The sequence below is a fragment of the Haliotis cracherodii genome, unplaced genomic scaffold (assembly GCF_022045235.1).
Source record: "Haliotis cracherodii isolate W230 unplaced genomic scaffold, xgHalCrac1.p SCAF_23, whole genome shotgun sequence".
In the NCBI taxonomy this organism is placed as follows: Eukaryota; Metazoa; Mollusca; class Gastropoda; order Lepetellida; family Haliotidae; genus Haliotis; species Haliotis cracherodii.
In genome coordinates this window covers 10,900,271-10,924,709 of record NW_027266279.1, presented here as the reverse complement: position 1 = coordinate 10,924,709, position 24,439 = coordinate 10,900,271, and the positions used below count along the sequence as shown (strand labels likewise).

The following is a 24,439-nucleotide window of genomic DNA, read 5'->3' as shown; positions in this document are numbered from 1 at the left end:
ATGATTGGGTCCCTAATTGTGCACATGCATGCACACACGCACATGCACTCACACACGCGCATGCACTCACACACGCACATGCACTCACACACACAAACAGTCTTTCAGTTGTACCACAACTTTTCATGCCCCAGCCAAAGTAACAGGGGACACGGGCGGCCTTGTCGTCTAAGGCGCAGAGATTTGCTGTGCATGCCAGAAACCAAAGATTGTGGGTTCGAATCCTGGTTCGCCCCAATTATGTTTCTGGGTTTGTCAGAACCATACCTGTGCTCTTGGGTTTCACCGAAGTGGTAAATGTCTAAGACTTACACCACTTTGGGTATTCCTCCCACATTAAGCCGACATGTCGTGAAATAACTGGAATACTGTTTAAAGCGACGTTAAACCCAACTCACTCACCCAAAGTAACAAGTTTACCATTTCAGTGAAACCCACAAGTCGCGAATGTAGACAAACCAAGGGTCATTATCAGGACAAAATCTGAGGTTCTTTCCCATGATCAGCGGATACTGGAACTATTAAGGGAAGCAACTCTGCATAACAAACTGCAACATCAGATACTACCAGTCAACCTGTAATCCTACACACACCAAGCACTCATATGTCTACACTAATGATTTTAAATTCCTCTGACCACATTAAGCTATTTGAAGAAATTTCATATCTAAAAAGTGTGTTGGTTTAGATATGTGATTAAATGTGATTGAAAGCCCGGAAATGTCCTGGACTAATCTCTTTGCATGAATTCTTTTCTTAATAAGTAAGTTTTCCTCAATCCTAAATTAGAAAAATGAGCCATTGGGCTTGAGTAAATGGATAGAACATTAATTAAAGTTTGATCAATATGTATCAGTAAAACTTCGATTTAGTTATTTTTTCTACATTCTCCTAAGCAGACCGGTTCAGTTATCATGGAAGCATGTGCTATGAACCATTGTATGATTACACTATTACATTCCAGGCTGACAATGAGTGTCCGATGCCTTGTAATGTAATTTGGAATCAGGGTGGTGGGTGGCCGAGTAGTTAACGTGTTGGCTTGTTACGCCAAAGACCCTAGTTCGATTCCTCACATCCACGATTTTGCTGGAATATTGCTAAAAGTGGCATAAAAACAAAACTCACTCACTCACTCATTTCAAATGTACAAATACCCAGGCATCAACTATTTCCGAAGTAAAATCAATAAAAAGTAACTACCGTGGGGACTGGCTGGTCACAATGAGAGTTGAGAAGAGACCATGATAATCCTCCAGTTTTATGTTTGTTTGTTTGTTTGTTTAACGCCCCATACAGCAATATTCCAGCAATATGACGGCGGTCTGTAAATAATCCAGTCTGGACCATACAATCCATTGATTGACATCATGAGCATCGATATACGTAATTCACCAAGTCAGCAAGCCTGACCACCTGATCCCATTTGTCGCCTGTTTCAACAAGCATGGGTTGCTGAAGAGCAATTCTAACCTTGATCTCCAGTTTTTTAGGGTGGGTGTACCCTAATAAATATATAACTTAAAAAAGTACACGCCGCCTTCAGCAATAGTCCAGCTATATGATGGTGGTCAGTTAGTAATCATGTCAGTTCCAGACAAAACAGTGATTAACATCATGAGCATCATTCCACACAATTGGAGATACAATGACATTCATCAACCAAGTCAGTGAGCCTGGCCCCGTTCGTCACCTTTTACGGCAAGCATGGGTTGCTGAAGACCTATTCTACCCCGGACCTTCACGGGTCTCAGTAATATGAAATAATTGGATGTTCTTTATCCTCTTTTGAGTAGTATATAATCCTCCAGCTCACAACAGACAATAAACACACAAAAATATCTTGTATAAATATGTTTTTCTGTGTTTCAGTCCGGCATCTCAATGGACAACACAGGCACAACAGCTCGAGGTTGTTCATCAACGAGGTCCTTCTTTGAGGTGCTTGTCTTCAACTTTTCCGACGTGTCCACCGAACTCTCTTCGGATTCAGTTTCATTGTTCTGTATAGAATAGGATATGTTTCCATATTCCTGGAGAAATGGACACACCCCAAGAACGAACTGACAAAAGTCTTTTCTGATTCCAAACCACCCTGAAAATAAATCTCTCTTATTAGAACAAAATGTTAAAAATGTTACAAAATTAAATGACATGATGGAGAAAGACAGGACACTGGGTAATTTTGACTAAACAGGATTTCACGGGACACTTCCAAACCTTTTTATCACACATATTTAACAAATTCAATTCAGATAAATGTTAACAAACTGGAAGAATGACATATATTGGGAATGAGGTGGAATGGGGTTTCATGTCGCGTCTAAGATTATTGCACTTATATAGCGACGTGCATGCACATATGTGTGTGTGAGTGTGTGTGTGTGTGTGCGTGAGTGCGTGAGTGCGTGCGTTTGTGTGGCTGCTTGTACTAGTCCAGACTGATGCCGTTTTATAGTGCTAGCTCACTGAGATACCATGCCGCAGTTTAACATGAATACCCCACTCAGACACAGTATGCTGACACCTAGCCGACCAGTCCTTGTTTTAGCCCCTTAATGCCGAGCGCCAGACAGGGTAACAACAAGTACCATCTTTTAACGTCTTTTGGTATGATGCGGCCAGGGATCAAACCCTGGACATTCCGCTCTCCGGGCGGACGCTCTACCACTAGACGACGGAGGCGGTCTGACATATATTGAGAGAATAACCAACAAATTGAAATGTGAACCCCACAGAGAAACTTCACTGAAGGAAGCCTAATGTTCAGAGGATGTCATCAGAGCTCCAGATAACTTTTTGAGCTATTGAGTTTTTACTCTAGGGTTTCTTTTTCAAATGGTTTATTACATTTTTCATTGGGTAACCAATAATTTTTCACTCATCTATTCATCAATCTATTGTTTTTTTTCCCCAAATTATTGAACATTTTAAGATTTAAAAAAAAATGAAATAATGTTTTAGATGTATATAACTGTAAATATGTAAATAAATAGGCTTGACCTGGAAAATAAATTAGCTCATGTTCGGAAAGTAGCAGCTTTGAACACATGCTGAAAAAGCTTCATTGGGAATTTACGCTGCTGTTATACATTTGAGTCTAGTGACTGCCAAACCCACATTTTTCTATATTTTTCTTTCACAAAAAGACATATGTAGCCCAATTATACTACTCAAAAGAAGTAAAATAATATCAGTTTCTTTCACATTACAATAGTTTATCTGTAATTGAATATGAAAGAAACGGATGGACTTTGACTTCTTTTGCATAGTATGTGTAGGAACAGGCAACCTTATGTTTGAGTAGTAAGTGGTACATACAGTGGTTGCCTCCCTTTGACCCGAAGGACAGGCAGACCAGCGTGACGAGGGACATGAGAAGGGGCACTGTCACAGCCGTGTAGTTTTTCGGGTTATTTGTAGAGTTATCCATACGGTCAGCAAGTAATATCTGGAAATACAAGAAAAAATACTTATAAGAGGATAAATTATAAAGCCAGGGCCCTGTTCCTCAAAGCTGTCGTAGCACAAAGTCAGTCGTAACTCCCATTGCTTTAACATAGACTTACGACAGTCGTAACACTACGATAGCTTTGTGGTACGGGCCCCTGGACTTGAAAATTGCAAGTTCAAGGTCAGTAAATTACATTTAGTGTGTGAGTGAGCGTATGGGTGTGTAGCAATATTTCATCCGCATCACACAGGGAAGACACCAATAAATGGAACATTTTTTTATATCTTTTGGTATGACGCGTCCGGGGATCGAACCCCGGACCTCCGCTCTCCGGGCAGACTCTCTACCACAAGACTACGGAGGCAGTCCCCAGTGCAAGACAACTTTAAAAAAGAAAGTATCATGCTTGTAGTTTCCTTGCCAGTTTAATGACATCTCTTCCTGTTTGTTAAAACACATGTCCAATGCAAGACAATGATATATAAACACAGAGGGAGGGTCCTCACCTTCACAATGACCGACAATAAGGAGAAGAGTTTCACTCTAATGCCCTTACGTAACCTATATACCAAATTTCATCCAACTACAAAGAACGCTTCTCGAGTTGTTGTGAACTTAATAAAAAAATGAGTGTATGACCTTGAGCACGACCCTCACTGCAAACATTTTAAGAAATTTTAAAGGGCTAACCAGTAGGGCTGGGACGGGTAACTCGGGTACCCAGGTCGGGTGGGTACTGAGTAGGACCCAGGTACCCACAGGACTACCCTGACTCGTGGTTAGTCAGGTGATATATTGTTTAATGACAAAAACTATCTGTAACTCTATAGTTACACTACAAGTCACTAATGTTCACATTTCTCTCTGACTGTGCTCCCATTCCTTCTGACTTTTCATATGGTTGAATAAAGATATAACTTTAAGTCAACTTCAGTGTATGCATGACCAGACTGTTTAATACATGTATCTAAATACGGTTTTGCTAGGGCTATGGTAAAAAAATTCCCAATTGGATATTTTGTATCTCTTGAGACCTACAATGGGTACCTGGGTAGGGTCGGGTAATAGGGGGTAGGTACCCGGGTAGTAAATTTGGACTCTTTCCAGCCCTACTATCCAACATATATACCAAATATGATGTTCCTCGGTGAAATTCAATGCAACAACAGCATATGGTACTCACTGAAGGTAGATCACAGTAACCTGCCATCATGTGTCATACACATGTATTGAAATAATGTGACACCGACATACAGAGGCTTATAAAAATAAATTCAGGAATAGCAACTTCAGTGGAAATGGCAAATTTGTGAGAACAGCTCACTTTTTGGGGGCTTGTCTGGTTCACACACATTCATATACAAATCGCCGTGATATGGAGTGAGTGAGTAAGTGAGTTGGGTTTTAACGCCGCTTTAAACAGTATTCCAGTTATATCACGGCGTGTCAGCTTGATGTGGGAGGAAAACCCAAAGCGATGCAGGTCTCGAACGTTTACAACTTCGGTGAAACCCACGAGCACAGGTATGGTGCTGACAAACCTTGAAACATAATCGAGGCGAACCGGGATTTGAACCCACTATCATAGGTTTCTGGCTAGCCCAAGGGACGCAACTCAGCACAGCGAACCGCTGCACCTTAGACAACTGGGCCACCCGTGCCCCCTGATATGGCATGAACATTGTTGACAGTGGCATAACTGGTAATCAACTTAAATTAAAGACTGAAGATTGTTATTTGTTTGTTGTTTACCACCACACAGCAATATTCCAGCTATATGACCTCGGTCTGTAAATAATCGATTCTGGACCAGACAATCCAGTGATTGACATCATGAGCATCAATCTACATAACTGGGATACAATAACATGCATCAAACAAGTCAGCCAGCCTGACCACCCGATCCTGTTAGTCGCCGTTACGATCAGCCTAGTTGCCTCTTATGGCAAGCCTGGGTTTCTGAAAGCCTATTCTAACCCGATCTTCACAGGTTGATTGGAGATTGAGGACGTCAGTATGGAAATGTACCACACAATGAACGATGTTTGGTTTCAAACTGATGGCTCATACGATGAAAATTGACGTTTACTTTCAAGACAAACACCTGAAATTTATTTCATAGCAAAATGCTCTGAACGGAGCTGAAAAATAATTGGTACACAGTGGTACACAGAAAAAGGTGGAGGGTTTTTTCATGTTTTTTTAAAAACAAACTATTGGTGGGATTTAACTACTGAACAATGTTCCAGTTCTGGGCCCACTTGCACAAAGCGATCTTAGTGCTAAGATGATCGTAACTCCCATAGTTTAACATAGCCTTACAATAGTTTTAGCGCTAAGATCACTTTGTGCAAGTGGGCCCTGGTGACTTTCCAATACATCTGTTATTGGGCCCTGGCAATGGTAATCTAAAACTCCTGATTTCTAATTACGACAAATACACAAACTACATTTACTGCACAGCTTACTTCAAATACTAGTAGAGGAATGACGAGAAAGGAATAGCCAATTGCCGAGGAGATGTTGCCTCGTCGCTGCTCAGGAATAATGTCAGGTGATTTGAGAAGAATGACAGCAAGCACGACCGCATACAGCACACCGATGAGGGCAACACACATGACGACCCAGATAGGAATAAACACAATCTGAAACACAACATGGGAAATGTGGTTGCACAGACATTCCAGTATAATGTTTCAAACCCACAAGTCAAGAGCATATACACAGTTGAGTAATTTTTCTCAAAGTTTCTTTCCTGTCACCATGTTCAGTTATTTTATTGATTCAATTGAGATATCATACGAGCATGTGTGTCATACAGAGTTTAAAAAACGAGAGTCAGAATAAGTGTATTTCCCAAGTGAGATCGAGGGTAGTGAGTGAGTGAGTGAGTGAGTGAGTGAGTGAGTGAGTGAGTGAGTTGGGTTCAATGCCACTCTTAACGGTATTTCAGTTATATTGAGGCTTGTCAGCTTAATGTAGGAGGAAAACCCGAAGTGATGCAAGTCTCCGAAAACCCATGAGCACGGGTATGGTGCTGACAAACCTAGAAACATAATCAGGGCGAACTGGGATTCGAACCCACAATCATAGGTTTCTGGCGTGCCCAAGGGACGCAACTCTGCACAGCAAACCGTGGCACCTCTGACGACAGGGCCACCCGTGCCCCCGGGAAGTACATGAAATCTTACACGAGATACGTAAAGTCAGTACAACACATGCAAGCAGCGTTAGAAATTGGCACTAGTCCTATAGTCCTTGCCAAACTGCCCAATGGTAATGGTATCATAAGGACTAGTGGACATTTGCCCTTTTTAAGGGTTTAGCTATATGTTATCATTATAAGGACTAGTGGACGAAAACTGTTAGTTTCTAACCCTGGCAAGTGCAATATTTTTAGTCAGCATGCAAATAATATAGTACCATCAGACCACAACATATTGGCAACACTCTTTTCTTATGAATAATGTAACTGTGATATCCCTTATTAACCAATCAGAATCCTTATCAAGTATTTGCCAAATTTGAGCATAAAAGTATTGAATACTTACCACCCAACTCCAGTTAATGATCTTATCCAGTCTCAAAGCCAGAAAAATAAACTGAAGAACATTGACAGAACAAAACAACTCCATCTGTAAAACAAAATACATGAGTGAGTGGTTCTGTTTCATGTCTCTTTGAACAGTTTAGCTGTAATACCATGACAAGTCAGCTTAATGTGGGAGGAAAGTCTTAGTGATGGTGAAATGAGTGAGTGAGTGAGTTGGGTTTAATCCGCTTTAAACAGTATTCCAGTTATATCGCGGCATGTCAGCTCAATGTGGGAGGAAAGCCGGAAGTGATGCAGGTCTCAGATGTTTACCACTTCGGTGAAATCCACTAGCACGGGTATGGTGCTGACAAACCTAGAAACATAATCGGGGTGAACCGGGATTCGAACCCACAATCATAGGTTTCTGGTATGCCCAAGGAACGCAACTCTGCACAGCGAATCGCGGCGCCTTGGATGACTGGGCCACCCGTGCCCCCATCAAGTTAATAAGTGAACAAACTTTGCCCCCGTGAACTCCATGAACATGACAATGTTGATCATACACCAATAATTATTATAAATAGGGAAAATCTGGGATTCAAACCCCCCCATAATGGAATCCTGGCACACTTAAGAAGCGATATTCTGCATTCAGATAATTGGTTAACCAGTGGCGTCAAAACAAATTTACAATTTCCCAAACACAAAATTAAGTTTCCGTGGCAGTTATGATGTTTAATAAAACATGGCACATTTTTACTATTTTCACAAGTGGCAAATGAAGCTTCTGAGCCAAACATATCTACTGTAAACAGGGAATTTTTTGCGACCGTTTTATTATTGCGAGTTTTGCGAACGAGACTCAATCGCAAAAATTAAAAACGCAAAAATAAGTATAAATAATACATACATACTTTATTCATTGCAACCCGTCATCAAATGTTGAAATCATCAACCAAAACCACAAGTTACTCAATAAGTTAAAAACACAAATGAATGCAGAATGGTCACAAATGACAGTGTAAACAGACCAATTAGTGTCACTGTTACCCCTTGCAATCTCTTCCTGTCAACTTTCCGGCCAACTCAGCTTCGGATAGAAGCAGTCTATTGTTTGGTAATCGAGGGGTCATCTCAACACGACAACTTGCAAAAATATCTCGTCGCAGTATTGTCTTCGGTGTGGTATTCGCAATATTTTAACGGCGCAGAAATAAAGCTGTTTACAGTAATTATTCAGCTTTCCACTTATCTGACAAGGATGTGTCTAACTTCTATATTCACTTACTACACTTCTTGTTATCACACTGATAAACAGCCATGAAGTGTAGGTACAGCACAAAGAGGTTTGTTTGTTTGTTTATTGTTCAACACTAGTCAGTCTGTAAATAATTGATTCTGGACCAGACAATCCAGTGGTTGGTTGGTTTGTTGTTTAACGCCGCACTCAGCAATATTCTAGCTATATGACGGCGGTCTGTAAATAATCGAGTCTGGACCAGACAATCCAGTGATTGACATCATGAGCATCAATCCACGCAATTGGGATCGATGACATGTATCAACCAAGTCAGCGAGCCTGACCACCCGATCCTGTTAGTCGCCTTTTACGACAAGCATGGTCGCCTTTTACGGCAAGTATGGGTTGCTGAAGACCTATTCTACCCCGGAATCTTCACGGGTCAGACAATCCATTGACTAACATCATGAGCCTTTGGAAAGGATGAAGTCAGCAATCCCAAACACCTGATCCTGTTAGTCGCCTCTTACGACAATAATGGTATATGTAGGATAGTAGGGCTGCTGAGATCTTCATGGGATGATAGCACAAAGAATAGATATAATGTAATTGTACATGTTTGAAATACAAATTCAATGATTAAATGATAATCAAACAAACATCACAAACATTGAAACAATAAATAAAAATGTACACATCCTGTCTTGTAAATGATCGATTGAATGATCAGATGTACAAGGAATCTTCTCCTTAAACAATTCTAATAATCTGGTTTCAAGTGATGATCAATTTGGAAGGAAGACTTGTAACATGTCAGTTAATCATTACTCTAGTTACATAGAAAAGTTCTGTGAGGCAGTACATATCTTCAGAGACCATATAATGATATGTGATCTCTCATATTATGGGAGCGGTCGGGTAGCCAAGTGGTAAGAGCGTTTGCTCGTCACGCCAAAGACCCCGGTTCAATTCCCGAAATGGGTACAATGTGTGAAGCCCATTTATCATCCAAAACTGGCACCCACAGATCATTGTGCCGTCACCGGTTACCATGACGTCACAATCAAATGACATCACTAATGGCTCTTCTACTGAAGCTGTTAGCAGTACTTTTTGCACTGAAAACACTGCTAATTACGGTCTACAAAAAGTTGGAAGAATGATGTTGGATGATAAATAAAATCACTATTTCTGGTGTCCCTCGCCGTGATATTGCTGGAATATTGCTAAAAGCGGCATAAAACCATACTCACTCACTCTCATATTATGATGGCCCAGTGTTGGACAGATTGAGAATTAGGTCTGTGTGGAAGAGTTACCTCCCTTTATGCAGAAGTCCTGAAGTTGATTCTTACCTCAAAAGACCTTTCATTCTTGACAGCCCAGACACAGATACCAATAGACACGACGGACATAAACATCAGTGGAATGAAGACGAGGATCCACGAATGGTTCTCCGTCTCTAGATTATCACAGGCTAAAACCTCAAACATGAGGAGCAGAAGGTGAAGGCCAGTGCACATCACCATGGCCTTGTACTGTACATAGCTGTCGCCCTCCATCCTGTACAACAACAAACACACACTTCAGGAATGAGATGACGGGAGGGGAGGTGGAGTCTGAGGTCTCATTCAAGATAAATGCACTCATACAGCGGTGGTGGTGAAATTGGGTTTAACGTTGCGTCCAAGATTATTGCACTTATATAGCGACGTGCATGCACGTGTGTGTGTTTGTGTGGCTGCTTGTACTAGTCTGGACTGATGCCGATACTCAGATACTGACTCTCAGCCGACCAGTCCTTGTTTTAGCCCCTTAATGCCGAGCGCCAGACAGGGTAACAACAAGTACCATCTTTTAACGTCTTTTGGTATGACGCGGCCGGTGATCGAACTCTGGACCTTCCGCTCTCCAGGCGGACGCTCTACCACTAGACCACGGAGGCGGTCGACGTGCATGTGTGTGTGAGTGAGACTGCTTGTACTAGTCTGGACAAATGCCAATGTTATAGTGCCAGCCCACTCAGATACCACGGCACAGGTCAACATGGAAACCCCACTCAGTCACAGCGAACTGACTCCAAGCCAAGAAGTCCTTGTTTTCTCCTGCTAATGCTGAGTGTCAGGCAGGTTAACAACATGTACTATCTTTACCCAAGTACTTCATGGACCCAAGTTATCATGCTTGTTATGTCTTGACATTACTTGAGACCTTTCTTTATTCCAACTCGGAATTATTTCTGACACTTGCTGTAGACTGCGCTAGTCTTGACAAAAACATGACTTAACATGCTTCAGGCCATACCTTACGAATATATTTAGGTTAATGGTTCTGCAACCCTGAGAAAACGAAAGTGGAAAAGGATGAAATGTGATTGATTTCTGTGCATTCAGCATGTCCCTCGGTGATGTGGAATTTTGTGCGATACAAATAGTCTTCTTCTTTTAACCGTATTTGACGTAATAAGCGCCCCGCTCTAATAAGTGATATTTGCTCATATATTGGCTGGTGAACAATCCCAATTAGCACCCCTTCTGATTGATCGATGTAAAAAGGACTTATTTATTTGTGTATAATACGTGTGTTATATGCATTCTTAATTATGGGAAATTAAATTCTGGAAAAAATATATCTGTCGTATATAAACATTTCAGGCTGTCAGCATTAACCACAAAATTTACGATCTTTCAAATCTGTTGTTTTTCACCAAAATAACATTCTAATAAGAGCCCCCTATTTCTAACTTTGAGAGTGCCCTGGGCGCTTATTATGTCGAATATGGTATCATTATTATTGTTGTTGTGAAGCATAATTTCTTTCATTCTGACCCATGCAAAGTTATGTATTGACCTGCCACTACGTTAAACACCAAGACATAGTTTTGTTGGAAGGAGAAGATCATTAAGAAACGTCAAAATATCTAACATTAGCCAAATCTGGATGAAGGCATGTATTGATACAAAGCAAGGCTTACTGTATACATGGTATAGCGTAGATGCTGAGCACCATGCAACACATTCCAACCCAACTGTGTACTGTACATGGCTGTCATGATGACTCATGTGGAGTGATGATCATGTATATTGAAAATGAGTGCTAATAACACCACTGATTGCCATGTTCCATGTGTAAAAAGAAATCAAGTTTGACCAGGCACATCAGATTTGAATGGACTGACAATGCTGAAGAGTTCCTGTGTCATCAGGTTACTACTGTGACATTCCATGTGTTAAATAGATTCTACCGAACTAGCCATACCTCAAAGATCTAAGAAAGTTGTTCTCACCATTTTAGCCGTACTTTCCATCCAGCGGATTTGTACGGATTTTCACGAGACAACTGGCCAATCAAACAGCTGGTTCTTTGACGATGATACACTAACCATGCTGATTATTACGAAGGATTATTAGTCTGTCTTACAGACCCTGATACAAATATATATCAAATACAGCCCATGCAAGTCTATAACGTTTGGCACGTCTAGATCACTGCAGTATCAGGCTATTAGTCTGTCTTACAGACCCTGATACAAATATATATCAAATACAGCCCATGCAAGTTTATAATGTTTGGCAAGTCTGAAAATGAAGAGAGTCACTGGGCTCCTTTTTATAATATTTTTATTAAGATAACTGAACAATTGTTTTTTTTCTGTACGATATGTTCATTTCAGAGACTAGATGTTAGTCTAAAGGGTTATGTGCACAAAGCAATCTTAGCACTACATTCATTGTACGTCTATGTTACTTTATGGGAGTAATAGCTAGCTTAAGATCACTTTGTGCAGAAGGCCCTGAAGTTAATTCTAACTTCAAAAGACATGTTTCAGTCCCAAGTTTCATTAATATCCTGGTACAACATGAACAAATTTGAAAAAGGTATGTGTTGTTTCATGACCTTGACCTCTCACCTATAATGTGGGTTTTTCCACCACACGTAGCTTCCCACAGACGCGCCAACTATGACGGTGCCCTTCCACAACCAGATAGGAAGGAATATGACCCAATAGCTCCATGATATTGAGTCATCTTGACGCAGAGCGAACAGAAGAGAGAACACCAACAAGCAGGAGAAGACCAGGAACTTACTGAAATACAAAGTCTCTGTTAGCATGATTAGCATCATTATATTTGGTTGGTTGGTTTGTTGTTTAACGCCGCACTCAGCAATATTCCAGCTATATGACGGCGCTCCATAAATAATCGAGTCTGGACCAGACAATCCAGTGATTGATATCATGAGCATCGATCCACGCAATTGGGATCGATGACATGTATCAACCAAGTCAGTGAGCCTGACCATCCGATCCCGTTAGTCGCCTTTTACAACAAGCATAGTCGCCTTTTACGGCAAGCATGGGTTGCTGAAGACCTATTCTATCCCGGAATCTCTAGGGTCAGCATCATTATAACATCATTACATTAAAAGAAGATTTGGAATAGAAGAGGTCTTCAGCAACCCATGCTTGCCGTAAAAGGCGACTATGCTTGTCGTAAAATGCGTCTAACGGGATCTGGTGGTCGGGCTTGCTGACTCGCTTGATGCTACGTACCTGGTTCAGGTACCGTATTGGACGTAATGAGTGCCCAGGGCACTCTCAAAATTAGAAATAGGGGGCTCTTATTAGAATATTATTTTGGTGGAAGAAACAGAGTTGAAAGATAGATTTCGTGGTTTATGCTGACAGCCTGAAATGTTTATGTACGACAGATATATTTTTCCAGAATTTAATTGCCCATAATTAAGGGTGCATACAACACACGAGTGCGTATTATATGCGAATAAATAAGTCTTGTGTACATTGATCAATCGGAAGGGGTGCTAATTGGGATTGTTCACTGGTCAATATGTTAGCAATTATCGCCGTGGGCGCTTATTACGTCGAATATGGTAATCGTGTCTGAGCCAGGGAATCAAGAGGTTAACAGCATGATAATAATCCAAGTTGTCAGGGAACACTGACACATATTCATACAGGTTACATCGTCATTATGTTTAAATCATTCAGAATTGTAACCACCTGTGTAATTTAAGTCTGCTTTAATGATTTGCATAGGGCTGTGAACCATTACAGGAGTCATAACAGTGTTCACAGTCATACACAGCTGTAACAGGGTTAGACACAACTACAAGTCCACTTATTGTTTCAGCATATGTGATGTTGAATAATCTTTTAAAAATCTTGATTCCTTAGTCAATACAGGAAAGGATGTCAACACTTTCAAATCCTTACAGAATCAAATTTTTCAGGGGTGGCTGGGGGTATGTCCCTTGTGGATGTAGTGATATAAATATTCTCCACAAAATAATAGTCATGTGACCTATTGTTTGTAAACACCAAGATCTTGGCAGGTGATCCTTGGAATCAAGGTAGCCTACAATGTGGTATTATTAAAATAGGTGGATATTGAATAGAAATATTTGGCAACAAGGACTTTCAATATTTGTTTGTTTTTGTTTTTTCCTTTAGATTCCTAATCTATAGTCATGAATCATTATTTGAGAGTAAAGCTAATCAGGTATGGTATGGCTGATTCAAATATGCATGTGAATATTTGCATCTGATTATATCTCTGGAGTCACAAAAGTGTTCCATATCACGAGAAGTATGTGCATTGAAAACACCAGAACATTCTCCATACACTGGGATATGTTTATCTCCAGCATATTACAATATTAAGTTATAAAACTTGTAGAATGGGGTAGGTAATGGTTTTCAATGGTGACACCTACAACAACACCGTTTGGCCCATGTAACAAAACAAAACAGTGTGACTGTGTAGGAAAACCTATCATGAGAAAATATAATCGTTCAAACGTGTGTTTTCTATTCACGATCTTCTGCTCCTCAAAAGGCCACAGAAGATCAGATTGTCGAGTAAACTGAATGAATACACTGTTTCCATGTGCACGAAACAATAACATATCAAGAGACGCCGAGTGACAAAACAAGTAAACCTTGGATTGAAGTCTTGGAAGAAGTTTTTCAGATTCATATTCCGTCATAGATGAGATATTTCCAATCCCATATTCCCTGGACACCACCAGCCCGAACGGTAGAAACGGAACACAGATGACTTATAGTTTTAGGTCAAATAAATTGAATATTAAGTTAGTGATTGGATAAACTAAGAAATCCCATAAATTTGGAATAAAATTGGAATGCTTTTAAGATATCAAATGTGATGTTTATTTGAAGACAGTCTGGAAATTAGCTAGAATGTATTTTTGTTATGTAGTAAGGGGCTTATATAAAACTTCCGTTTCCGGTCGTTTACTTCCTAGTTCGACAGTTAACTCATCAACATTCTCTATTATTGGTCCAATACTGGTCATGAATGGAGAATTACGATAATCCTTTTTCGTTTGACATTATGGAAAGAGGTGATGTTCTTCGTGATGCTGTGTTAGACGGGAATGAAGCGGAAGTAACGGCAGCAATTGAAACGGGCACCTGTCGTCTCGAAGAATCAGACGCAAATGGCCGGACAGTGTTGCATTTGGCAGCATGTCGAGGTCACGCTGCAATTGTGAGATTATTGATAAATAGTGGAGCTGACATAAATGCTGAGGACCGCCAAGGAAACACGCCGCTTCATTGGTGCGGTCACATCGATACCGTGGAGATACTGGTGGAAATGGGAGCTAATGTTAACGCACGGTCAGCATCAGTCCTTGACATATTAAACTTTAAACAACTTCAAAGCGTATAGTGTTTTCATAATAAGTTAACTGCGCCTACCAATCAGAGTCGGCGAGTAAATTGGAGAAGGGGGCTAATTTCTTTCTTGTTTTATGTAAGTTTATTATCATTTATTTGACCAAGGTTTAAAAAAATAAGGTGCCGTTTTCGCTAGGCAATAGTAGCCGTTTTCGCTTGAGTCGAGGTGCCTTTTTCGCCAATCGGTGCCGTTTTCGCCCGGTGCCGTTTTGCTGAGGTGCCGTTTTCGCTATAACCCCTTTTCTTCTCTGTAGGGTTCTGTGTCTTTTATTATTCTGGTAGTATCCTGGTAATTCGATAACTCTCAGGGCGTTTCGTTACCCAGATTTCTTGTATCCCTGTGTTATGGGTTTTCAGACGCTTAAGAAACGGTCGTAGTTTCTCTCTGATCACATGAACAACTGAAAACCCCCCATCTCATTTGCTCATAAGAGACAACTTTCTCTTGAAAACAAGCCATCATCTGAGTATTTACAATGTCTGTGTGATGCTGTCCTAAAAACCTGTGATCCGACGAAATATGATCATAGGTTTTTGGACGGTCAAACTTATTGCGATTACCTCTCTGACTCACTCCACTCGAAGTGGCTTGAGACAACCAACTGCACCTGTTTGTGTTTTTCATTTTGACAACATATATACTTTCAATTGAAATATTTGGTGAACTTGAATGCAAATTGTTTGTGAACTAGGCATGCTGGGAGATATAAATTCTTTAGTGTGACGCTGACAGTGATTGTGAAGACTGGTGGTAAATAATCATTAATCATTAATGTTACTGAATGAGGAATTCACATCTATATATTTTCCACCATAAACCATATATATTCAGTATATTCAGAGCAGTACATAGCTACGATTTATCAGCGACAATGATTATTTTTTTCAGAAATAAGATGGGTTTCACCCCAAAATTCTTGGCTGAGAGACGAGGAGTCCCAAAGAATACTCTTGACCTGTTCGAACACTTTGAGAAGGAGAAAAGTACATCACAAGGTTCACTCACAAACACCGCTTCGAGCTATGTTAAATCACCCAGATCCACAGTGATTCCAAGTGTCTGGTATGAATTCTATTGTGAGATGGGCATCAAAAACACATGTCTTCTAGTCCTTGGCCTGCTTGGGTTTTCCCTTTACCTGGCCTACATCCTGACGGGCCTGCATCGAGGATATGATGAGAAGATCCCACTAGATGAAACCAGCTATAAGATACATCTGTAACTGAACTCATCAACTCTTGATATGCAGGAAGCCCACACGTATAAAGATAAATGTCCTTTCCAAAATGGGCTATCTATATTCAAACTTAGTTTTGGACCCTGCTTCCATGAACGTTGTTGAAAGTCCTGTAATCAGAATAATGTTGTGTGCTATGTTCTGAGATGATCAAAATGTTTCATTTATTTCTTGGCAACTTGTTTCTTATGAGGGATGGATATTGGAGGTTAAAAGTGTATCACAATATTTTGCTATCCACAAGGCCTTATTGAGGTATGTATCACAATATTGTATAATTCTCAATTTTGAATTCAGATGTAATCTTATACATAATGGTATGAATTGAAGTTGATAAATGGAACAAAACAAGATGCTGGCACATCTTGGAACCCTGGAGGCATGCTGCTGGGCAGCGAAGGCATTTGGCAAGGAAATAACATTAAACACATGCTATCTCATTATATCTCACAGAACTACTGCCTAAATACAAGCCTTTCATTAGCATTACTTGCTAAAACTATGTAGCGCCATGAGCATTATCTTGGTGAATGGAATCTGGCGCAGTATAAATGGACTTATTATTATTATTATTAAAAATCGCTATTTGAAATCATCCACTATACATGCTATATCCAGCATGAAAAAATTATATTTAGATATGAATCGTTGAAAGAATGAATCTCAGTTTACCAATATACCGATAATACAGCACACCCAAATTTCTTAACATTCTTTTCAAAACAAAAGGAATGGCCGATAAGGGCTCAGTGGTCTCACATGTTTGTGGCGCACCACTTTGCTGATGCAGTTGTGTATCCTTTGAATTCATGCCAGGATCCGCTGATCCCAGGATTTACCAGATGCACCCTGATTATGATCCTTGGTTTGTCGGCACTTTACCCATGCTCATTGGTTTCACCAAAGTTTGACAGTGGCAAACACAGTTATCACCTGAGTCACATTGAAAGATTTTTCCACCCAATTGAAGCTGACACTGGAGAACAAATGTGTTTATGTGGATGTTGAAATTTCACCCATGTAAAACTTGCATCAAAACCAAGCCCATATTATCAGTGCAGTGAGTGAGTTGGGTTTAATGCCGCATTTAACATTATTCCAGTTATATCACGGCGTGTCAGCTTGATGTGGGAGGGAAGCCTGAAGTGATGTAGGTCTCGGACGTTTACCACTTCGGTGAAACCCAAGAGCATGGGTATGGTGCTGACAAACCTAGAAACATAATTGGGTCAAACCGGGATTATAACCCACAATCATAGGTTTCTGCCGTGCCCAAGGTATGTAATTCTGCAAAGCAAATCATGGCGCCTTAGACGACTGGGCCACCTGTGCCACCCTGTTACTCTGGCTGTTATCAATGTAAGGCCAGACCAATATAATTACTTAAAACCAAAACCGCCTCCGTGGTCTAGTGGTAGAGCGAAACGCCCGGAGAGCGGAAGGTCGTGCATACGTGCATGCATGTCGCTATATAAGTGCAATATTCTTGTACGCGACGTTAAACCCAATTTCACCTCACCTTACCTCACTTAAAGCCAAATCATGTCTGATAACCTTTTTACTCCAAATGTGCAGTTATATCAGTTCCACTTGTGAAATAAAAAAAAAGCATATACCCCCCACCACGGCCCCACCCAGTCCCACCCACTCTCCCAAATCATTTGTGTATTTTGCACAAGAAAAAACAGTACAAAGGGGGCAATGCAGTAGCAGTATTTCTTAAAAATGATTTTCATATGAATTTTTCCCTCCTGCCTTCAAGTTAAGGGATAAAAGTCTGTAAAACAAGTATCGTATTTGACGTAATAAGCGCCCAGGGCGTTCTCAAAATTAGAAATAGGGGGCTCTTATTAGAATGTTATTTTGGTGAAAAATTCAGAGTTGAAAGTTAAATTTCGTGGTTTATGCTGACAGCCTGAAATGTTTATGTGCAACAGATATATTTTTCCAGAATTAAATGCCCATAATTAAGGGTGCATATAACACATGAGTGCGTATTATACGCGAATCAATAAGTCTTGAGTACATTGATCAATCGGAAGGAGTGCTAATTGGGATTGTTCACTGGCCAATATCTTAGCAAATGTCGCCGTGGGCGCTTATTACATCGAATACGGTACAATTGGTCTGGCCTAATACAATGTATATACATGTATAATGGTATATGTAGGAAAGTCCATGCTATTCTACTACATCTAATCGTAAGTTGGAAGTATGGAAGAAAAGGAGTCACCTCCATCGAGGAAACATCCTGTACCTCAGGTGGATGAGAAAAAGTATTAATTGTATTAGATGTGTTGTCAATTTAACTTTTGTGTCTTCCTTATATTGTTGTTTGTTTGTCAGCTAAAATCACATGTACATTTGCTAATAAAGTGTCTCAATAGATCAGTATGAGAGCTGTGCTTAATAGCAGCCATGTTTTGTTTGTTTGTTTGTTTGTTTGACGCCACACGTAGCACATCCATGTGGAATTCTCAGGTCAGGTCAGAGCCAAACAAATGAAGATCAGATGGTGTGGATTGTTGCTCATGCTATCACCCACTGGTTTGTCTTGTTCATATACATGCTGAGAAATAGGGGATAAGTATATGGTTATGGCCAGTTACACAGTTAACATGCTGACACAAGTGAGTTATTATCAGAGCTTTGAGTATTCTTCAGGTATATCACAGTTTTGTGTAGTATTTTAGTTACATCACAGCTTCGTGTAGTATTTCAGTTATATAACAGCTTTGAGCAGTATTTCAGTTATATAACAGCTCTTATGTAGTATTTCAGTTATATCACAGCTTTGAGCAGTATTTCAGTTATATCACAGCTCTTATGTAGTATTTCAGTTATATAACAGCTTTGAGCAGTATTTCAGTTATATAACAGCTCTTATGTAGTATTTCAGTTATATCACAGCTTTGAGCAGTATTTCAGTTATATCACAGATTTGAGCAGTATTTCAGTTATATTACAGCTCTGAGCATTATTTCAGTTATATTACAACTTTGAGCAGTATTTCAGTTATATTACAGCTTTCATCATTATTTCAGTTATATCACAGCTTTGAGCAGTATTTCAGTTATATCACAGCTTTGAGCAGTATTTCAATAACATAACAGTTATATCCATTTAACGTGTGGAAAGTCCAAAGAGACACCAGGGACTTTTTGAGATTTGCTCAGAGCCTGATATGCAATTGTCAGTACAAATTCCCAAACTGAAATTAAAAAATTGCTAGTGAGTGAGTAAGTGAGTGAGTGAGTGAGTATGGTTTTACGCCGCTTTTAGCACTATTCCAGCAATATCACGGCGGGGGACACCAGAAATGGGCTTCACACATTGTACCCATGTCGGGAATTGAACCCGGGTCTTCGGCGTGACGAGCGAATGCTTTAACCACAAGGCTACCCGACCGCCCCTAAAAAATTGCTAAGTTATAGTAGTAAATAATGTTGTAGAGGTGACTTGCAATTCACTGATATCATGACTCATAAACAAGAAGAGGCTTTAATGTTCAGTTTTACATTTTTACATTGAGTGAAATATAAATATATCCCTGATGTTTAAGAAAGAGCAAAGTTTGAACAAAATCATGTATTTCCCTATTTTGTCTGCCAAGGGCAATCAATTTGGACTCTTAGAAAAACCTTTGACACAGGCCATACACATTTACCACTTAAAGTGTTTGAAATTAAGGTGGTCATTAAGGTTAACTCCAATGGTATTTAAATCTCGGGACCTCCTAAATCTCAACCCTTAACATCAGGACCCCTTCACTTCCAGGCTTAATTTCAAACAACTTCTTTGTTGAAGCCCATGCACACTGGTTTCTGACCTCCACATGATCCAGAGTTGGGGCCCAGGAGTATGATCCAGAGTTGGGGCCCAGGGATATGATCCAGAGTTGGGGCCCAGGGGTATGATCCAGAGTTGGGGCCCAGGGGTATGCTTCCACCCTTGTTGAAATGCATACTTCTCAAATGTATATACTACTCAAAATCAGAGGGGCGGTCAGGTAGCCTAGTGGTTAAAGCGTTCGCTCATCATGCCGAAGACCCAGGTTCTATTCCCGACATGGGTACAATGTGTGAAGCCCATTTCTGGTGTCCCCCGCTGTGATATTGCTGGAATATAGCTAAAGGTGGCGTAAAACCATACTGACTCACTCACTCAAAATCAGACATGACAGAAGAGTCCAAATCTACTACCCGGGTATCCGACCCCCTATTACACGACCCTACCCGGGTACACACTGCAGGTCTCAAGAGATGGGAACAAAATGTCAGATTGGTAATTGTTTTACCGCAGCCCGGGCAGTAGCTGTTTAGCTACATGTATCAGACGATCTCATCATGCGTACATGTATGGTAACTGAAGCGTTATATTTACTCAAACGTATGCAAGTCAAAAGGAATGGATGTATCGTCTGACAGAAATGCGAACATTAGCGACATGTAGTGTAACCACTGAGCTAAAGTGATTTTTTTGTCCTTAAACAATAATTCACATGACTAACCACGGGTCCGGGTAGTCCTGTGGGTACCAGGGTCCTACTCATCACCCACCCAACCCGAGTACCCCGTCCTTGCCCTACATGACTAACAAAGTATGATGAAAGAATCATGAGTTCTTTAACTTTTGAGTAGTGTACATTTTCATGTTCTAAAGTTGATTGCGTTGAACAAGTGTCAGCTTAATGTGGGAGGAAAGCCCGAAGTGATGCAGGTCTCAGACGTTTACCACTTCAGTGAAACCCAGGAGCACGGGTATGGTGCTGACAAACTTAAACAAGTGTATTGAAATGCAGTGTAGGATTAATAGGTAAAGGCATGTCCAAAGGTTTTTATGAGTTCCAAGGGTGTTCTATCTCATAAAAACCTGAGTGACCCGTGAAGATCTGGGTGAGAATAGGTCTTCAGCAACCCATGCTTGCCGTACAAGGCATCTAATGGGATGGTGTTGTCAGGCTCACTGACTTTGTTGATGCATGTAATCGTATCCCAAATTGCATGGATTGATACTCATGACGTCAATCACTGGATTGTCTGATCCAGAGTTCACGATGTCTCTTGTTCACCATACTTCAACTGCCTTTTGGGATTCTGGGCAGAACCAGTCTAAAGAACAATAAGGGTCGTTTTTTACAACGGCAACCTGTAATCCATGTTAGTCTCTTATTCTGGGCGTCCCGTGAAGATCCGGGGTAGAATAGGTCTTCAGGAACCCATACTTGCCGTAAAAGGCGACTATGCTTGTCATAAAAGGCGACTAACGGGATCGGGTAGTCAGCCTCGCTCACTTGGTTGATGCAGGTCATTGATCCCAATTGGGTGGATTGATGCTCATGTCAATCACTGGATTGTCTGGTCCAGACTCGATTATTTACAGACTGCTATCATGTAGCTGGAATATTGCTGAGTGTGGCGTAAAACAACAAACCAACCAACCAACAACCTATCTTATTCTGGGGTTGAATGCACCCTCAGTACTCAATAGCGACTCCAGCACAAAATGGGTCCCATGCTTGAGATCCTGTGGATTATGCAGCAGAATAAGTCTTCAGTCTTCCCTATTTTGATAGAAGCTTATCGGTTATTCCTCACGTTTTCAGCCATTGGGTTGCCTGTCCCAGACTGGATTATTCACAGACATGATATGTCTGGACAATAGCTAAATGTAGCATAAAACGACATTCACTCTTCCACCAAATCTGACAATGAAACACCAAATGGGAACTTGACAAGTTATATCCCCTCAACATATCGATCACGAACAAAATGTCTGCATTCTTTTCTTGATTAAGACAAAACAAATTTCAAAGGACAATGGCAGTTTATTTAATAATATTAAGTTACAGAGGCTACTAAAGTGACTTATTTTCAACAAAGGCATGCACAAACAAAAGAAACAATACTATTGAATATCCAGCTGAATGGAATACATGGATGGTAACAAGGGCGTAATAAATGACTTCTGCAGTAAAGAGTATCTGGATTCAGTGTTGCATATACTGTAGATCTGTGCCCACGTAGTGCACAGGAATCCCCTTGACAATCGTACAATTTCCGACCTCACAATCTTTGGACATTGGACTATTCTGGAATGCCTTAACGTAGCAGTAGAACTGACCAACAAAATGGCAGCACAAACTGACCAATCACACAAATGAAACCTATTTATTTGTCTAATGATAATTATGGAGCTTGATTTCATTGTTTTACAGTTCTTACTTTCTTGAAACTGGCAACCACTTCTGTTTATACTGAATTATCAGCCAGGAGGGTTTTACTTCACTCCAAGATCTTGTAACGATTAGGGCCAACGGCTTAATCTGCAGTTATTGGCAACATAATTTAAAAAATGATCATGCTTTAACTGAGTACTCTTGGCAAACAAAACTAAGTTTTGTCATGAAATTTTGAACTTTGAAATAGTTTTGAAAAAAGGACACTGACTTAAAGAAAGTTAATCTTGTGGGAGGTTCAAATCTTTATTATATCAAATCATGCTGACTATAAAACACTTGATATCAAGGAGTTGCACCTTAATAGGTCAAATATGGTTACAGAAAAAAATAAAATTATTCGATGACTTTGATGAATCACAACATTAATTTAAAAAGAAGAAGAAGACAATTAGAAAGAAGATTTCTAATATTTGACTTTATAATGTTCAAGTTTAATGTGAACAAAATGAATATAAATTTCCATCAATTCATGGACAGAATGTCATGATTATTAATTTCCATCAATTCATGGACAGAATGTCATGAATATTAATTTCCATCATTTCATGGACAGAATGTCATGATCATGAACAAACATTTGACCTAGTTCATGAACATAAATATTTGAACAACATATTCTCGAATTAGTGTTTCTGAAACTGGAGAATATGTCTGTGATGATGTACACTATTAACAGATGGGCATCAAACAATACTTAGATGTAAATACTAACGTGATCGGAATACTTTGGTAAAGACTAAAACAATATTCTATGATAATAAATATGTATATAATGCTAAAGTCTGGCTAGTTGTTAACAGGAACATCGCATCTCTCTTAGTTTTTAAAAACCCATCAGAACTCGTAATTCATTAAAATCAATTATCAATGTGATAATCCATGAACTCAAAATAGTTCAGTGTTGTGGTAATAAGATGGAAGCATTTTTGAATTTTTACGGTTACAACTTTTGGACATTTTACAACAAGAAATTGAATGCGATGTGTTTTAGCGACAGAACTCATGACATCCCCCTCTTAATCTCTCTATAACCTGTAATCGTCATAGGATAAATATTTCTTGAGGCTTGAGACTTACGAGGTGCTGTTTACTCTACAAGACAAGCAATATTTTCAAGAACATTAACAACTATATTTCTCCAAACATGACTAGTGCATTTTTCAGAGACAATGACAAAAATCTGTAAATATAATAGATCTTAAAATCATGATGTACATGTAACTGTTTAATCCTACTGACCCTGTACTTGAAAAATATGACATAGAAATACACTTTTCTGGTGATAAAATTCAGACATCCAAATTTATATTCAATATAAACAGTGACAATGGCATAAAATATCAAATAAATTTGCACAAAACAATAACATGTGTGAAATAATACTGTGAGAGACATACTAACCCATGCACCGACAAATCCGTACACTCACCAAGACAACGGGTGTGAAAACCCACCTTACATACATGTACATAGAACAAGAAAACAAGGACACAGTTTGATTGTAACTTAAGAAGATCCTTCACTAAAGTTTAATTGATTTTCTTAATTTCTGATTAGTATTCACATATTTGGTTTAAAAACTGTCCAAATAGTAAATACACTTCGTAACTTATTTTCTTAATATTAACATTGAACAGAACCATGCAATGATATTTGTATCAATGAGAGATTGTGTTACAATACGATTCATCCTGGAAGTGGGATAATTCCTTTAACAAGTACTGGGGCTCAATTAATTTGTCCACATGGAATCTGAATCTAGGATTTCGAGAAGTGTTTGGCCATTCACTCACCCAGAACTACATAAAACTATTTGTGGTGAAAATATGTACAAATTAACTAACATATATAATTCAATTTCATTGGCAACATAATGACAGTGATGTCAGTATTGGGATAAATCAAATAAGCAAGTACCTTATCTGTATTGACACTCATGATTTATGAAATCATCAAAGAATGTAGCATCTAGGCAAAAATGTGATCCTACAGAGTCAGCTCAAGTTACAA

The 24,439-nt window shown here is 39.7% G+C and overlaps 2 protein-coding genes across 2 annotated transcripts; one reads left to right on the top strand and one right to left on the bottom strand.

Annotated features, from left to right (window-relative positions):
* Nucleotides 1-1,084: 1,084 nt before the first annotated feature.
* On the bottom strand, nucleotides 1,085-14,287 carry LOC139471762 (transmembrane protein 185A-like). The gene is made up of 7 exons (XM_071254248.1): nucleotides 14,188-14,287; nucleotides 12,140-12,316; nucleotides 9,585-9,792; nucleotides 7,006-7,089; nucleotides 5,923-6,099; nucleotides 3,322-3,451; nucleotides 1,085-2,095 (listed from the first exon to the last, which is right to left on the bottom strand). Exons 1-7 carry the CDS (start codon nucleotides 14,223-14,225, stop codon nucleotides 1,869-1,871), a joined length of 1,041 nt encoding a protein of 346 aa, XP_071110349.1. The 5' UTR covers nucleotides 14,226-14,287; the 3' UTR covers nucleotides 1,085-1,868.
* A 222-nt stretch (nucleotides 14,288-14,509) lies between these two features.
* LOC139471627 (ankyrin repeat domain-containing protein 46-like) lies at nucleotides 14,510-16,550 on the top strand. The gene is made up of 2 exons (XM_071254019.1): nucleotides 14,510-14,890; nucleotides 15,840-16,550. The coding sequence occupies exons 1-2, from the start codon at nucleotides 14,568-14,570 to the stop codon at nucleotides 16,171-16,173; spliced, it is 657 nt and encodes a 218-aa protein (XP_071110120.1). The 5' UTR covers nucleotides 14,510-14,567; the 3' UTR covers nucleotides 16,174-16,550.
* The last annotated feature ends 7,889 nt before the right edge of the window (nucleotides 16,551-24,439 follow it).

Excerpts from the sequence above, each read along its gene's own strand:
- LOC139471762 (XM_071254248.1), bottom strand. The coding sequence starts at position 14,225 with ATGAATCTGAAAAACTTCTTCCAAGACTTCAATCCAAG. Across the intron at positions 7,090-9,584 it reads AGAATGAAAGGTCTTTTGAG|ATGGAGTTGTTTTGTTCTGT; the intron begins GTAAGAATCAAC and ends TTTGTTTTACAG. Across the intron at positions 3,452-5,922 it reads TTCCTCTACTAGTATTTGAA|ATATTACTTGCTGACCGTAT; the intron begins GTAAGCTGTGCA and ends TTGTATTTCCAG.
- LOC139471627 (XM_071254019.1), top strand. The coding sequence starts at position 14,568 with ATGGAGAATTACGATAATCCTTTTTCGTTTGACATTATGGAAAGAGGT. Across the intron at positions 14,891-15,839 it reads GGAGCTAATGTTAACGCACG|AAATAAGATGGGTTTCACCC; the intron begins GTCAGCATCAGT and ends TATTTTTTTCAG.